Raw genomic sequence first — 18,088 nt, 5'->3', positions numbered from 1 at the left:
ATTTCTAAAAACTTGTTAGTAACAATGGATAACTATTAAGAGGTGAGGAGAACTCTAAAGAATATAGGAATAGCCAGTATGGGGAGCAGTCACTTCTATGTGATAAAACTTAATCTCCTGCCAGATGACAGGAAATATTTATAGGATTCAGCTTCAGTATCACAAGGCACGGCAAAGAAGGGTGGATTTGGTGCCAAGTGGCAATTAATTTGCGATTGGTACAATAAGTTATCTCTGAAATTATAGTAAAAGATTTGGGGAAGTGCAATTCATGTTTTTAAAGTTGGATTTATGCAAAAGTGTTGAGTAATACTTCTGGTTCATAAAATTAGGCATGCCTGTTGCCAGATCTAATGCACTTCCCTCTTCGAACTTAGCTGTAAGTATATTACATACATAGAGGAAAAGGTTATGAACGAAGTTTTTTTAAATAGCACATCATGACATAACTAAGTAATTGTTATTTTTTAGCATCAATTATTGTACTGTCCTTTGACATTCAAAATGTGAAACTGCATGTTTTTAACTGTCCTTGCCCTTGAGGTCAGTCCTAGTCTTCTCACCTCTGGTGAAGAGAAGAGGCGTGACTGACTAAAGCCCAGGAGGGGCCTATTCCCTCACCACTGCCTAGCTTGGGGTGCGGCATGCTCTGTATGCTTACTGCCTGCTGCCAAGAAGAGCTCTGAACAGCCAGCCTTGGGAGTGGTTAGAACTCTTGGTGTGTTAGCTGCTGATGCTCAGCCTTGACAGTGCCAAGAGAATGATCAGATGAAGAGAATGTAATGGCCCTATACCAAGCATATTATCTTAATCCACTTTAAAGGGAAAACTTTAAACCTTAAGAGTTTTAACACCATGATAATCGGTTTATATAAGTTTGTATTAGAAAGCAAGATTAAGGAAAAGCTGAGATTTTGATTTAATAAGCCATTTTAGTTCATCTCTATTTATTCTCTCCACTGGACCTCATTTGCCTTTTTTACCAAAATAGGTGACCCCCATGCCTCCTCAACAGTACACTTCTCAAATTCTACCACCTCAGTGCTGGCCACCCTCGCAGCTCTTGCTGAGGCATCAGCCCCCCTCTCCAACTCACACAGAGCCACAGGTAGGTAAGGGATATCTGCTGGGTGAATCACCATTTCTTCTTTTGTTTTCAACTCTCCAGCAGATTTACTTTTCCATGAAATGTTAAAGAATTATGGTTAGAGACAACTAGGGTAAAGGGATGTAGAGTCACTGAGCATCAGAATGAAAAATCAATAAGTGATACAATCAGTCAGCTGAATAATGTCAGAGAATGAGTAAGTTACTCCTTTGTATTCTTGCAGCTTCAAGTTTGTTTGCACTGACTCGAGTTACATCAGATTGAAATGTTTCGTCTTATATAGCAGAGTTTTGGAAATACTCTATGTTGTGTTTTGACTGATACTATCATAGAATGATTCAAAATAGCAGCCTAGATACCTTGTATTAAAGCATCAAAATACATGGGACTGCTGCCTCGCTCGTTGTTCCATACTGTGTACCCCAGGTTGTCATGCTTCATGTCACTGGAGATGTTACTTTGGCATTCCCAGTGGATTTGTGGAGTAAATCCTATATAGTGCCCTTCTGATTTTAAAACAGAAAGGTTTCACGTCCCTTAGCCAGAGCTAGTGGCCTCCAGGGAAAAGGTTTAAGACTTCATATAGGTAGGAGGCAAATAGTTATAGATAGGGGTAAATAGTTGTCTAGGAATCTTTCTGGAGCCCTCTGGCAATCTGCTCCATCATAAATGAAAGCAGATTGTTGATTTCTTTCTGCCATAGACATTTAGATGCTGAGAACATTCCTCCAATTCTATTTTTCCAACTGGTAGCAATCATAAAAATCTCTACTCAGATGTGTATGAATGAGCAGCATGGCAGAGGAAAAAGCAACATATTAAACTTGTGCTTGTTAATTTTTCTAATTTTCTCTTTGATGTTGGATAAATCATTTGACTTCTTCAGGTCTGTCTCCTCATCTCTAACATGGTAGTTGGATTAGATTATATATCAGGGTCCTTTCAGCTCTAACATTTAACTGTTCTTTGCTTCTAAGAGGTGTGAATGCTCTATTTCCATTGAACTGCCTGAATGCATCTCATATGGATAGTTCCTACCCCTGTTGCAAACTTCTCCTTGTGACTCTTTAGATACAGAAATTTCATAGTAGTAGGAGCTGTTTCCCCTAATAGTTACTGGGGATATTGACTAACCAAAGTGAAAATCTTTATTCAATGTGATACATGTAAAGTTCTTATTAATAGAAAAGTACCTGGTGCATAGTAAATAGTGTTAGTTGCTATTAATGTTATTGTTGATCAGTCAGATGGGAGAAGCCACCTGTTTTTGTCGGTCAAACTTCTTTAGTGTTTTGACTTCTTGACATGTTATTTTGTTAATTCTCTATTAAATGCCTTTATTTCTTATAGAAATAGGTCTATTCTAATTTATAGTTATAGTCCTAGGCTCTATAGATTTATTTAGACTTTCAAGATACTTCCTGAAAGAAGAGTCCCAAGATCAAGTATGTTGGGGAAACTCAGCATATCTTATTTTCTATTAGAGAGTCACAATGCTCATTTGTCTATTAGGGTCTCTGATACTACAAAATAAAAACAAAAATTTAAGCATATTTAAACTAACATTTTGAAAATGTATTTGTACATAGAACCTGTCTGGTGAAAGCTAACATGTCAGTGAAAACATTTTAGAAAATACTGTTCTAATGCATTTCAAGTTTTTCTATTCCTGATATTATCAATTTCAAGGAGGCTGAAATTACTCTACTCCTATTTTTTTAAGCTGTAATTTTATATTTACTTTTGTCATCTCTAGCTAATTCAGAAGAAATCATAGAGGGCAATTCATCAATTGCTGTTGATTCATCAATCCAGCAAGTGGTGGGGAGTGGAGGCCAGAGAGTCATCACCATAGTGACCGATGGAGTCCCTCTGGGTAATATCCAAACTGCAATCCCTACTGGAGGCATTGGCCAGCCATTTATTGTGACTGTGCAAGATGGACAGCAAGGTGAGTTGTCCCATGTGGACAATTGTCTATTAAAAGATATTTTAGACACTCAACACACCTCTAAAAACGGAGCATTAGGGCAAGTTAGGGGGAAATGGAGAATGCCATATCCTAGATGGGGCAAAGAAGCTCTGAAAAAGAAAAAAAAACCCCGAAACCAGTCAGATTATCCTGCTGCTGCTAAGTTGCTTCAGTCGTGTCCAACTCTGTGCGACCCCATAGACGGCAGCCCACCAGGCTGGGATTCTCCAGGCAAGAACACTGGAGTGGGTTGCCATTTCCTTCTCCAGTGCATGAAAGTGAAAAGTTAAAGTGAAGTCGCTCAGTCGTGTCCAACTCTTTGAGACCCCATGGACTGTAGCTTACCAGGCTCCTCCATCCATGGGATTTTCAGGCAAGAGTACTGGAGTGTGATGCCACAAATTCTCCTAATATACATAAAATATGTGAGTAAAACCAATAATTTGATAGAAAAAAGAGCAAGTATTGCAAACTAGTAGTTCACAGAAAATACTGATGGTTCTTAAAAATAGGAAAATTTATTTCATTTATGGCAAGAGAAATATAAATACTGCACCAATATACCATTAAAGCACGATGCTGTCAAGGGTATGGGGAAGCAGGCACTCTTATAAATCACTGGTAAGAGTGTGAATGCATCCTCTGAAGAGCAAATTGTCAACATGTATCAGTATTGAAGCTGCACATACCTTCTGGTTAAAAAGTTATTTTTATATGAATTTATATTCACACACACAGAAATCACCTATATACTAAGTTATTTGTTACACCATTATTTGTAATCATCAGATTAAAAAGAACCTAAGTAGAAGTCATTAATGGAACTTGATAAATAAATTATGGTATACCCTACTCATGCAATGGAATACTATGCAGCTATTAAAAACAATGAAGAGGATTCTTACATACCAGTATGGTCTGATCTCCAAAATACCTTAAGTGACAAGATCAAGATACAGGCAGTGTGTAGAGTATGCTACACTGTATGTTTTAAAGGGATAAGTTTATATGTATATTTGCTAATATATTTGTAGACTTAGACTATCTCTGGAAGAACATTCAGAAATAACATTTAACATTGGTTTCCTTCTGGCAGGGCACCTGGGCAGCTAGAGATGGATGAGAAGCTTTTCAGTGTATATGCTTTTATAGCTTTTAATCTTTGAACCATCTGAATGTGTTTGTTATTAAAAAAAATACTTAAGTAAAATTTTTTTTAAAAAAAGAGAAACTAACATTACAACTTCATTCCTCAGAAATACTAGAGGTTGAAAAAGGAGGGTTGGTATCATTGCCTTTTGTGTCATCAGCAATTTGAGTTGGCCTAAATAATTATGAGGATTCTATAATTTTTAAATTATTTGAATTGATGGATCTTTGCAGTAGGGGAAGAAAGAGTAGGAATTAAACCTTTATAATCCAAGCTTTGGTATCATAAGTTCTTGGAATTTTATTTGGAAATATACTACTGATGTTTTTGTGGACATTATCACTTAAAGTTTGGGGGAGCTCACAGAATAGGTGAGAGACTACTTGGAATTAAGTAAATGAGAACGGAGTTTTTGGGGTTTTTTGCTTTTTTTTGCTTTTTTAAGATTGAAGTTGTTTTAAGGGAAAAAAATAAAAATTTAAAGTCCTCTGGCTTGTGGGATCTTAGTTCCCTGACCAAGGATTGAACCCGTGCCTCTTGCATTGGGAGCATAGAGTTTTAACCACCGGACCACTGGGAAAGTCCTGGGGGGGGAGTTTTTTTCAAGGTTTTGCCTGGATGAACTGCACTACTTTTTACAGATGCATTTAACCAGGCTCAAAGAAGGAAAGCCAAAATTTTATGAATTAACTGTAAGAAATTTTAAATTCCAGACAAAGCTTCCATTTCCACTTAGCAGATATCTAAGCTGCTTTCTACTGCTATCAATTGATGCTATCAATTTTTGCTTTAAACAAAAATCATAATGCATCCTAAAACCTAAATATAATTTTAACTTTTTATTTTGAGATAATTGTATGTGTAATTGTACATGATAATTCATGTACAGTTGTAAAAAATAATATAGAAAGATCCCATATATCTATCACTCAGTTTCCCCAAGTGATAGCATTTTGAATAATAGTACAAATATTTTGTACTATTTTGTGCATGTGTGCTAAGTCGCTTCAGTCGCAATTCAACTCTTTGCGACTCCACGGACTGTAGCCTGCCATGCTCCTCTGTCCATGGGATTCTCCAGGCAAGAATGCTGGTGTGGGTTGCCATGCCCTCCTCCAGGGGATCCTCCGGATCCAGGGATTGAACCCGTGTCACTTATGTCTGCTGCATTGGCAGGCAGGTTCTTTGCCACTCGTGCCATTTGGGAAGCCTACTGTACTATTTTGTATAATATACAAATAGTGCAATATTACAGACAGGAAATTTACCTTGGTACAATCCACCAACCTTATTGAAATTTTTTTGCAGTTTTCTCTGCCTTCATTTGTGAGTTTGTGTTCTGTGCAATTTACTGTATGAGCACCACCACAGTTGAGATAGAAAGCAATTCTATCACAGGGATTCCTTGTGCTACTCTATATCTACAGCCACTTCCCTTCCCACCCCATTCCTAACCATTGGTGACCACTAATTCATCTGTTCTCTATCATACTTTTGTCATTTCAAGAATGTTATAGAAATGGAATCATATAGTATATAGCTTTTTGCAATAGGGTTTTTTCCCTCAGGATAATTCCCTGAAGGTCTGTCCAAGTTGATGTTTGTATCAGTAGTTCATTTCTTTTTATTGCTGAGTAGTATTCCATGATGTACCATAGTTTATTTAATCACTTAACTACTTAAGTTGTCTCCAGCTTTTAGCTATATATGAATAAAGCTGTTATGACTCATCATGTACAGGCTTTATAGGAACATAAATTTTCATTTTCTGGGGTAAATGTCCAAAAGTACAGTTTCTGGGTCATATGGTAAATACATGTTCAGTTTTGTAAAAAAAAAAAAATTTTCTACAGTGACTATACCATTTTACATTTTCACCAGCAATTTATGAATAATCCAGTTTCTCCGCATTCTTGCCAGAATTGGGTGTTGGGTGTTATCACTATTTTTAAAATTTTAGCCATTCTAATAGGTGTGCAGTACATCTTGTGTGTTGTATGCATATGTGTTGACCCTTTTCTCACTTATCTATGAGAAGAGAAATAGTTAAATTAGATATAGCTGATGGTAAACTGCTTTCATGAAAGTTTTCTTAAAATTCTTATTTAAGACATTATACCTACTTTAGATAAGTTATTCCTGCAGAATTGCAAGCTAAGTGGTCACAGCTTCTGATTTATAGTCAGACACTTTTATATAAAAGCTTCAGACTTGGGTCTTAACTGCATGATTTCCAAACCTGCAAATCATTGGCCTTCCTTTCTGAAGTCGTCTTTATCTTTCTGTTTTTAAAAAATGTGTATTTGGCTCTGGGTCTTAGTTGTGGCACGTAGGGTCTTCATTACATCATGCAAGATATTTCGTTGTGGTGCACGAACTCTCTAGTTGTAGCGTGCAGGCTTCGTAATTGTGATATTCAGGCTCCAGAGCACATGGGCTTCACTAGTTGCCACATGTAGGCTTAGTTGCTCCAGGTCATATGGGATCTTCGTGTCCTAAAGAGAGCTCAAACCTGCATCCCCTGCATTGCAAGAAGGATTCTTAACCACCAGGGAAGTCCCTCTGAAGTCTTCTTAGTGCCTCTAATCTTCGGTTTCTCTCTACAAAGCCATGCCTTACCGTTGATTCTAAAATCTGAAGAGATATGAACAGTAAGATATCAGAGAATATGTTTTAGTTTGTTTTCTGATTCAAAGTAAGCAAAATCTCTTTGTTTTACTATGTATTCATCACCTCCAATTGGTGTCCTTTGGCTTATAGTTCTAACTGTACCTGCTGGTCAGGTTGCAGAGGAGACTATCATTGAGGAAGAGGCAGAAGAAGCAGAGAAATTGCCACTGACTAAGAAACCAAGGATAGAAGAGATGACAAACAGTGTGGAAGAAAGCAAGGTAATATTTTTAGCAGTGGTGGAGAGAAGGCAAAGACTCAAAAGCCAGACTTCTCAAGGCCTGAACCCTTGTCTTTTTGTCTACTCTTAGGAATCCTCACCTGTGTGGCTTACTTTTACAGGAAGGCACTGAAAGAGAGCTACTTCAGCAGCGCCTCCAGGAGGCTAATCGAAGAGCCCAGGAGTACCGACACCAGCTTCTAAAGAAAGAGCAGGAGGCAGAACAGTACCGCCTCAGACTGGAGGCCATGGCCCGACAACAGCCCAATGGAGTTGATTTTGCCGTGGTTGAAGAGGTGGCTGAGGTAGGTGCTGTAGTAGTCACGGAGCGGGAGATGGAAGAGAGAGAGACAGAAGTGCCTGGGGCAGCAGGGACCACAGAGCCTCATACTGGAGTTGCCATGGAAACTGTTTCAACTTAATGTGCAAGGGCCACAACTTGTACTGTGTCCATCTTTTTCCTCTTAAAAAAAAAAAATACAGAGGACAAACATTGTGTAAAAATTAAGAATGTCCTAAAGAAGAAAATTATAGCAGGGTACAATGCTATAGGCTACAACTTGGGCTCAGGAAAGCTTTCTATGCAACTGGAAAATTTGAAGCCAAATTTAGGGAACACGTCTTCTGAGGGTCCAAAATAATAAGGACCAGATTTCTCAGCTCACATCATTGCTTGAAGCATAGTGGTAAAAGAAAGGTGGATGTTATGGACCGATTGTTTTTTAAATAACTGACTTTCTATCAGAAGATTTTGAAATAATATTTCTAATATGTACATACCCAGAGCCTTTAATAGTTGTACCATCAAGTGACCTGAAACTTTGCCTTAGATTATGATGTGTACCCATTAGGGAAGAAACCTAATTGGGAGGAGGGATTAGATGTAAGCTTTGGGGAAGACAAAGAAATATACTCTGCTCCCAAAGGAACAGGCAGGCACTCCCCACTATCCTGAGTTAATTTCCCTGAGAAGAAATCACCTAAGTAAATTTGCATCCACTGTGTGTCCATAGCCCAGATGCCAGTTTAAGAAGCTAAAATAGAATTTTTAAAAACCGGAAAGGAAAGAAAACTTGTTCATGTGGGAGAAGTGTATGTAGATCCCAAATCCTCCAGCTGCACCTCTGCGATGCTGGAAAGTGGCCAGAAAAGAGGCCCATGGGGTTAGGAAACAGTCTGGTCTCGAGATACCAACTTTGCTTTGGCTAGATTTTATGAAATTGCAACAAGGAGGGTAGTCTGCTGTCAGAACAACTTGCTTCCAAACATTTATTTATGTAATGTCAAGCTTTAATATCAACTTTTTTAAAATATAAATTTATTTATTTTAATTGGAGGCTAATTACTTTACAGTATTGTATTGGTTTTGTCATACATTGACATGAATCCTCCACGGGTGTACACGTGTTCCCCATCCTGAACCCCCCTCCCACCTCCCTCCCCATACCATCCCTCTGGGTCATCCCAGTGCACCAGCCCCGAGCATCCTGTATCATGCATCGAACCTGGACTGGCGATTCGTTTCACGTATGATATTATACATTGTTTCAATGCCATTCTCCCAAATCATCCCACCCCCTCCCTCTCCCTCTCCCACAGAGTCCAAAAGACTGTTCTATACATCTGTGTCTCTTTTACTGTCTCGCATACAGGGTTATCGTTACCATCTTTCTAAATTCCATATATATGCGTTAGTATGCTGTATTGGTGTTTTTCTTTCTGGCTTACTTCACTCTGTATAATAGGCTCCAGTTTCATCCACCTGATTAGAACTGATTCAAATGTATTCTTTATAATGGCTGAGTAATACTCCATTGTGTATATGTTAAACTTTTTAACTTTATAAAATTTTGTTGAGTTTGCTAAGTGTGCCTTTCTGTGGAACTTACATGGTATCCACTCATATGCAAGAAAAGATAGGAGGAGAGATGAAGGCTGAGAATGTTGTATAGTTTTTATCCATCTGATTTGGGATGCATATCACTGTTTGTTTTCTAAGGTCAGGTGTTGTGTAGAGCTTTTGTGCTTTACAGGTGCTCAGTGTGTTGGCAGAGGGGATGAGGACAACCAGTGCCGTAACGTAAGGAACCAAAGATTCTGGCCAGATCTTTGTCACCTTACTCTTCTCTCTCCCACCGTGCCTGCTCCTTTTGCCTAGACACTTCAGAAAGTGTTTCATTGCTGGGATTTCTTGGAGCTTTTTTTTAAAAAAGAGTGGGAATATGGGTGGAGAGAGAAGTTGTGGAGAGGTCATCATCCTGGACTTGCTGTGTTATAAATTAGAAGCAACCAGAGGGAGATGTGAAGGACAGGGAAGCCTGGCGTGCTGCAGTCCACAGGGTCGCAAAGAGTCCGACACGACTGAGCAGACTGAACAAGAGGGAGATGTGCCAAGTAAACAGTTGAATGACTGTTTAGAATAAGGTTTTCTTAATTAGCGATCATGGGGAAAACATGTATTTTTAGTTTGGAATAAAATGTGACAGTTAACAGGGTTTTATTTACCTTGATTAGTGAAGTAATTTGCTGCAGTTTTCCAGAGTAGCAGAATCATTTAGGGCTCAAAATAGACTGTAAACATAACTCCCCAAACCAAATTTAACAAAAGTGAAAAGAAAAGTGAAAGTGAAGCCGCTCCATCATGTCCAACTCTTTGCAACCCCATTGACTGTAGCATACCAGGCTCCTCCATCCATGGGATTCTCCAGGCAAGAATACTAGAGTGGATTGCCATTTCCTTCTCCAGGGGATCTTCCCGACCCAGGGGTTGAACTCGGGTCTCCCACATTGCAGGCAGACGCTTTACCCTCTGAGCCACCAAGGAAGCCCCGAAAGAATTGGCTATTAGAGGCTTAAAGACAAAAATATCAGTTTTGAAATGAATCTTGGCTATGGGCCACCTTAGCTAGGTTTTCTCCATGGACCAAGTACTGAGCACTTTCCAGATGATCAGAGATTAGTCTGCACCATTGGGGATGGTGGAGAAATGCAGTGGAGCAGCCTAGGTAAGGGTGAGTGTAAAATGGTGATTTCTGCTGTCAAATCGTCCTGTTTCTATTTGCAATGTTTTTCCTTTTTCTGAGTCCCTTTGTGAATCAGGTGCTAACAGTAAGCTGCTATTGTGTTCCATTTCAGAGCTTTAGCTTAACTATAGAGGGACCAAGTGTTATTTTAGATGTGTTTTATGTGTGTTCTTGGTGTATATACTGACTTTAGTCCCTTATTTTTTGGTTTGTTTTTTTTTTCTTTCCTGTTAAGGGGGTGGAGGTTGACCTTGCAGAAAATATCTAGGTCCAACCAGCTTACTCTCTAAGGTAGCTTCTGATGGAGGTTGATTCCATCCCGCACACCCTTCTGAGTATACAGAGCCCCTACTGTTTGAAGGAACTGTTTAGAGGTTCTTATTCTTTTTCTGTAAAAGCCTATCATTCCCATCCAGAAAAAATATCTAATATAGCCCAAGTCATTTTTGATGATGGGGTCTCTGAGATAGGGGGGTTTAAGGAGGGGTTGGGTTAGGGAGAGAGAGAAGGGCAATGTTTGGAAAGGAGTGGGTACTAAAAGGGCATTTGTTTTTATTTACCTGGAATAGACCATTTAGCATTCCAGAGAAGGGAAATAGGATTTGATCTCTAGTTGTATTGCCATAGAGATAATGGTAGGTCAGGATCCCTTGTAGTAGTTCATATTAACGACATTATTGGGAGTACCATTATATGATTTTGCATATTTTTCTGGATCAACCTTGGAAGTTGGGAAAATGTGGCTAGGTCTTCTGGGTTTGGGAAATCCAACTGGCCTATTGGCAAGGTTGGATTACAGAGACTCAAATAACAGACAGGTGGTTCAGAGATGGTACTTGAACAGGAAAATCTGAAACCTGGATGACTGCCTATTTTAAAATAAAGCTGCTTTAATAGTATCAGTATTAATATAGAAATTTTAGACCCTACATTTACATTATGGTTTTAAGCTTCCCCCTAAATAAGAGAAAGAAATAAATCTTAATATTTCTGTTCTTGTTCCCGGCTTCAGGGAAATTACTTACAAATATATAGATGGACATTCCTTTCCTATCACTACCTCTGTGGGATCTCTTAATTATAATGCCATAGTTGAAGTCTCTTACTTGAAATATGAGAGAACTTGGCTTTAGGTTTTCTGTATTTTGAACTCAGCACCTTAAAAGAGTTTCTTTTTTCTCTGTCATATCTGTTTCATTATTTTTGGCTTTGCCTCGCCTTCTTTTTCAGCCTTCGCATTGCTTCATTAAGATTTTTGTGTCTGCTCAGTAATACTAGAAATCTGTGGCATACAAAATGGCTTTCCTTTCTTTCTTTATATTGCTGTAAAAGAAATGAATTTACCAGAAGGCTCTCCAGTTGAAGTTAGGTATTTTGTGACCAGTGCATTTTTTTAACACCCCTTTGCTGCATGTATATTATTGTGTATGTTTATAAATATATATGAATTTTCCCACTTTTCTCTTTGTTTTGAAGTCCAATTCTAAAAAGTACCTGGTAAAAGCTGGAAATATTTTTTATTTCATTAAACACTTTAGAGAGGGTTTCTTTCAATTCATTAAAGGGACTGAGGAAGAAAAAGTATTACTTTGGCCCTTTTCTGAGAGGCACACTCAACAGGCAGTAACGAGAAACCTGAGGAGCAAGGCCCTAGGGAGAGCCAGTACCTGGCTTTGCAGAGATTTCTTCAGCATATAGTGTTATGACATCATGTAAGCTGAAAGCTTCAGAGCAGAGTCGGGGGTGGAACTGGAGCAGCCTTTCCACAGAGCAAGCCTCCTTTCCACTCCTGTGGCAGCTGTTTTGACTGACATTTGCATAATTTCTTACACTTCTGAATAGGAAAGAAACTCTAGATAAACGTCCGTGGCAGAAGGTGCAGACATTCTATACATCTGCTTTTCCGGTTTAGACACCTCATCCTTTTAAGAAAAGATTGTTTTGAGAAATTTCTGTGGCTCTCTCCCAACAAACAACATCATGGATCCCCAGAACTCGAAGACCTGAGGCATATAGAGAACTATTTCCAGAAGTTTAATCCTGAATAGCAATTAGTCTTTGTCCAGATTTATTGGAGAATGGCCTCCTGTTCTCTGCTCCTTGTGTAGACATCTCTGTATGGCCAGAAAAGGAGCTTTAGAATGGAATACAAGCCAAGCACACCTATGTGCTGCTCTAAGCTCTTACCTATTTCCATTTTATATTTTCCCCTTCTGAGTTAGTATTCTATTTCCTGTGCCAACATATTTACCAAGAGACAGGAGCAAGAAGGATGTGAATTCAGTTTAAGTAGCTTTGAACCTCTGGTACTGCCTTTTTTTTTTCCCTAAGCCTCTCTAAGATTAGGAGGTGGAGTGATATCCCAAGATTGTACTATAGAGCAATTTGGCTTGTTAATGGCAGGAAATTGTGATTCCCTGTCTCTCTGTCCTCCCCTTCCCCTCTAACTACTTCTGCTTCTGTGACCCCATTGTTCTTATCTCATTGAGTCTTTCCCAGGCACTGGAACTTAATTAGTAGGTCATTTCTAATCTATGGGCCTTGTCTTTCCTCTTTCTATTCCCTGCCTTCCCCACCACATATTTTCGGTTTATTAAATGGTTTATTCTTAATTCTGAGAATTAATCTAGGTCATGCTCTTTATCCTGTGCTTCCTTATTGGTTTCAGGCATGTGGTTCTATCAGCACTAATGATAACAGCTCCCTTCTCTGGCTTTGCCCTGTGTTCTGTCCTTCTGTCAAGGCCACTTGTGTTAGGCCAGAGAAAGGGTAGGTGGGGTGCTTAGCGTCTCAAAACAGCTTCAGTTTTACAAGTTGTCTGACAGCTTTATGTACAGTATATTTTAGGAAAACAAATCTACTTCTCTTTTATTTAGGATTTTAATAAAATAGGGTTTGAATCTGATGAGCAAGTTCATGTGTGTGTGTAACCATTTATGTGTATGTACACCTATACAAATCTATATTATATATACAATTTTTGTACTATCATTTAAAATAAAAAGATATTTCTTAATAAAATGTCAAAGACTTACCATTTCAAGTGTCACTGAAATTTTTTCCATCTCCCGAGCAAAAATTATATCTATTCCCTGGTCCCAGATAAACCTTAGTAGCAAGTTTTCCCTGTCCAACTGAACTAATGAGAATGGAACAGTGGGAGGGTGTTGTTTTTTTTTTTTGAGGGGGAGAGCAGTGTCTTCTTTCCCCTGTTGAGGTCTCTTCTACCCATTCACACTCTACCTTTTCCTTATCTAGCTACTAGTTGACAGTCTTAACAGGCAGAGCAAGTTGAGGCAAGAACAGAAGTGAGAGTGAAGAGAGATTTTGACTGGGTTATTAATTTATATCTTCTTCCCTTCTTGGTCACTCCCATCCCTAAAAGCAAACAACCAAGAGAGGAGAAGAGTAGCTGAAGGAAATGATTCTGTGTCTTGTGTGGGAGTAAAGTCAGTGCCAAGATATTCAGGGACGGGGTGGGTGGACATAAGGCCCAGGGAGGCTGGGACAGTTGATTTGCTCTGCTAACTTCTAAGCTACTCTTGGTTAATAAGGTGCTTGGTGTTATCTCAGTCCAATTCAGCACACATTTACTAAGTAAATATGAGTAGCAGTCTGGTTGTGGTACAATCCCCATTGATAGCCAGGCTTGAAGGGATCTGGCTGGCTGGCTACTAAGGCGTCCCCATCAAGTGTATGTGAAAGTCGCTCAGTCGTGTCCAATTCCTTGCGACCCTATGGACTATACAGTCCATGAATTCTCCGGGCCAGAATACTGGAGTGGGTAGCTTTTCCCTTCTCCAGGGGGTCTTCCCAACCCAGGGATCAAACTCAGGTCTCTCACATTGCAGGCAGATTCTTTACCAGCTGAGTCACCAGGGAAAGCCAAGAATACTGGAGTGGTTAACCTATCCATTCTCCAGGGGATCTTCCGACCCAGGAATTGAACCAGGGTCTCCTACATTGCAGGTGGATTCTTTACGAGCTGAGCTACCAGTGTATGGTGTTCTCAAAAGCTGCTCCATTGGCAGTAAAGATGCCTTTCTTAAATAAAGGAGGGTAATACCAAAATCAAGGACATTTAAGTATAAGTATTCAACAGTAGAATCTCCAGGTAAGCTCTCAAAGTCAATATTTAGGAAACTGAACACTTACCATGTATTAGGCTGCATGTGGATAATTGCTTTTTGGTACATAATACTGTGTACACATTAACTATAGGGTACATCTGGCAGGTACCTCATAAATGGATATATGGGTCTTTGTGGTGCCGAAAGAAAAACAGAAATTTAAAAAGCTTTGAAAAGCAAGGAACTGGAAGTGTTGTTGAATCTCTCTGTAAAAGTAAGCCCTCTACTCCAAGATCAGTAGGTAGAAAATACAAGAGAAGCCTGAAGTGTGAGCAGCCTCGTGATAATTACACCTACTCAGGGTTTACACAAGATGTCTGATAGCTAACAGTAAGTTAGTTAAGACTATAGAGGGGGACTACCCTGATGGTCCAGTGGTTAAGAATCCACCTGCGAATGCAGGGGACACGGGTTTGATCCCTGGTTCAGGAAGATCCCACATGCCTCAGAGCAACTAAGCTTGTGCACCACAACTTTGAGCCCGTAACTACTGAGCCTGTGTGCTGCACCTACTGCAGCTTGGGTGCCTAGTGCCCACGCTCCGTAACAAGAGAAGCCACTGCAATGAGAAGCCTGCACACCGCAACAAAGAGGAAGCCCCACTCACCACAACCAGAGAAAGCCTGGTCCCAGGAAAGAAGACCCAGTACAGCCAAAATAAATAAAAGCTAGGTATGGGGCTGTACTCTGCTCCCATAATCAGTCCTAAAATTTAAGAAAGTTCTTTTTGTAAAGTAAAATGGTATTTGAGAGAGAAGCCAATATCATAAATAGGCACCCCACTCCAGTACTCTTGCCTGGAAAATCCCATGGATGGAGGAGCCTGGTGGGCTGCAGTCCATGGGGTCGCTAGGAGTCGGACACGACTGAGCGACTTCCCTTTCACTTTTCACTTTCATGCATTGGAGAAGGAAATGGCAACCCACTCCAGTGTTCTTGCCTGGAGAATCCCAGGGACGGGGGAATCTGGTGGGCTTCTGTCAATGGGGTTGCACAGAGTCGGACACGACTGAAGTGACTTAGCAGCAGCAGCAACATGCTTTTAGGTTTTGCTATATATCCATCAATGAGCTAGGTACTTTGTATATACACAAGCATACCTATCTTGCAAGGTATGTATTATCTTCAGTATATAGATACTAAAAAACAGGCTGTGACTTTGCCCCAAGTCTCTCAGCTTAAAGGATATTTTTTTTTCTTTCTAAAGCTCCTGTTTCTACACAGTTATTAGTGTTTTTTTCTCTATAGTTTGTCCTTTAGTCACAATACCATCTCACTTAGTTTTGGGCAACTTAACTCATCCCAAATTGTAGTTAAGAAATGGGAGTAGTGGATTTCCCTGGTGGTACAGTGGATAAGAGTCTGCCTGCCAATGCAGGGAACACGGGTTGAATCCGTGTTCTGGGGAGATTACACATGCCTCGGAACAGTTAAGCACAGGTACAGCAGCCCCTGAGCCCGTGTGCTGCAACTACTGAAGCCCATGTGCCTAGAGCCTATTCTCTGCAACAGAAGCCACTGCAGTGACAAGCCTGTGCGCTGAAACAGAGGAGCCCACACCCACGGAAACTAGAGAAAGCCCGCACGAAGCAACCAAGACTCAGTGCAACCAAAAATAAAATAATTTTTTTTAAAGGAAAAGAAACTGAGAAGTAACTTCTCCAAGCAGCCTTTCCTGCAAAATCCCCAAAGTAAAATTTGCTTCTGAACTAACTTAGGAGGCATCTTCATAAAGTTGCTGGTCAGCAACACTTAAGCAGGGAGAGTTAAAGATAACCCTTCTTGTGGGAAATGGATGGGTCTTCATATCTAGGTATGCTGGATATTTTTATATTTCTTTCAGATCACTCTCCTTCTTCCTGTATCTTGTTCTGTATTCTGGGAGGCTGTGTGTGTGAAGCCGTTTCAGTTGTGTTGGACTCTTTGCGACCACATGGACTGTAGCCCACCAGGTTCTTCTGTCCGTGGGATTCTCCAGTCAAGAATACTGGAGTGGATTGCCATGCCCTCCTTCAAGGGATCTTCCCAGCCCAGGGAATGAATCCTGCATTGGCAGGCAGGTTCTTTACCACTAGCGCCACCTGGGATGCCCCCTGTGAGGCTAACCTGCATGAATTTCATCAATGGGTTCCCTGCACTTTGGCTTCCAGTTGGATTCAGTCAATAGGAAGTTCTGGGCAGAAGACAGGATGGAGAAAAATGACTGAAATCAGTCTATTGATTTCCCAGTTTCCCTCCCTTGGGGTCGCCTGGGCCCCACTCCTTTGATTAAAGGCCACTGCTCCTCTCAATGCTATCTCACAAAGGCTCAGTAACCACTACCTCCCTTTGTCCTTTCAGGTGTAAGGCTGTTACTAGCCTCCAGTTACTAACCTATCCCTTGCCAACAATTTTTAAAAGTAGTTCTTCAAAAAAAAAAAAAGTAGCCCTTATTTTGAGCATGTCAATTATTTTCTGTTGGGACCTTAATACACCTGGTAAAAGCAGGTGATATTTTGGATTCATAAATTTCATATTTTATCCATATACTTCAATCTTACTCTCATACATGTAACCTTAAATTCTTATGAGTCAACAGTTCTAAAGGGTCAACTGCTGGCTTAAGTAACAGAGAGTGACTCATACCTGTGAGGTTCCCAAGGGTAGGGTAGTGGTATCAAGGAGACATAAATCTGAGAGATAATAATAGCTCAGGCCCCTGTGACTTAGCTACAAAAGATGCTGAACAGCTTTTCAAGCTTTGTGACTGTGGAACCTTCTGTGTTTCAGGTCCCCAAAGCTTTATACAAGCTGATGGACTCTGCCTACTGGGGCCCTGGTTTCTCCATAACCTCCTAGGATGCCTCTGAGAAATCAGCTTAGAAATCCCTCAGGATGATAACTTTATCCTCCTGTTAGCACATTTTGTTTTTTTCTGAAGACAAAGTTTGAGCTAATATCCTAAAAAAAAAAAAAAAAAAAAGACTATCAGCAGATTTCTCATTTAGGATCATGTTTATCCCTGTGTTGTCAGTGATAATTTCTTTCAATTCAACCCTTAATTATTATTCACTACTCTGTCAGGATGAGGTTTTTCATATGTGCTAATGAATAACATTCTTGGTAGTAGTCTATTTGGGATAAGTTCTGGAGTGGGTTGCCATTTCCTTTCAGTAACCTTGAAAATACAGAATCATTTGGAAAGGAGTATGTCGCTAATAGTCAGACCTGACACGACTGAGTGACTTCACTTTCACTTTTCACTTTCATGCATTGGAGAAGGAAATAGCAACCCACTCCAGTATTCTTGCCTGGAGAATCCCAGGGACGGAGGAGCCTGTTGGGGGCCGTCTATGGGGTCGCACACAGTCAGACACGACTGACGTGACTTAGCAGCAGTAGCAGCAGCAGCAGCAACTATTTCCCACAAGGCAGTTAATTTAAACCTATATATTTATATAATGTTTTATAAACCCCTATTGGCATATTTATTTCCATACTTTACAAAAGAAGTTGAGGTACAGAGAGGTTAGTTGAATTGCCAAGGTCACCCACAAGACTATTTAGTGGCAGAGTCCAAGGACTGTTTGCTCTCACTGCAACATAGTTGCTTTCCCAAGTCCTGAGAAAGTTCTCAAGAGTACAGCTTGGGTACTCTTGACTAGAGAAGTTGCCATCCTTTAGAAATACTAATAAATGAACACCCTTCACAATTAAACTGAAACCAGGACTTTGTAAATTGCAGCTGCCTGCAGAATCACAAGGTTAAAATTCTATTGTACTTCTCTTTGGGGTCTACATTGAAACCTGAGGGTATTTTACCCCTTTCTTTGTGA

General features: G+C 40.0%; 1 protein-coding gene across 5 annotated transcripts in view; it reads left to right on the top strand.

Annotated features, from left to right (window-relative positions):
• The window catches only part of GABPB2 (GA binding protein transcription factor subunit beta 2), a 32,282-nt gene that overhangs the window by 12,679 nt on the left and 1,515 nt on the right, over window positions 1-18,088 (top strand). For 2 of the 5 annotated variants that reach the window (XM_006058146.3, XM_006058143.3), the window contains 4 exons: window positions 992-1,108; window positions 2,865-3,059; window positions 6,991-7,121; window positions 7,243-7,585. In XM_006058146.3, coding sequence (XP_006058208.1) covers window positions 992-1,108; window positions 2,865-3,059; window positions 6,991-7,121; window positions 7,243-7,542 — 743 coding nt within the window. In that variant the 3' untranslated portion in view covers window positions 7,543-7,585. Of the gene's footprint in view, window positions 1-991; window positions 1,109-2,864; window positions 3,060-6,990; window positions 7,122-7,242; window positions 7,586-18,088 lie in introns of those variants that run through there. The other 3 variants (XM_025287883.2, XM_006058145.3, XM_025287881.2) reach the window with 2 other exon arrangements.

Source organism: Bubalus bubalis, chromosome 6 (assembly GCF_019923935.1).
Source record: "Bubalus bubalis isolate 160015118507 breed Murrah chromosome 6, NDDB_SH_1, whole genome shotgun sequence".
Taxonomy (NCBI): domain Eukaryota; kingdom Metazoa; phylum Chordata; class Mammalia; order Artiodactyla; family Bovidae; genus Bubalus; species Bubalus bubalis.
Note: the sequence above shows the minus strand (reverse complement) of the source record. Positions and strands in the feature narration are given on the sequence as shown.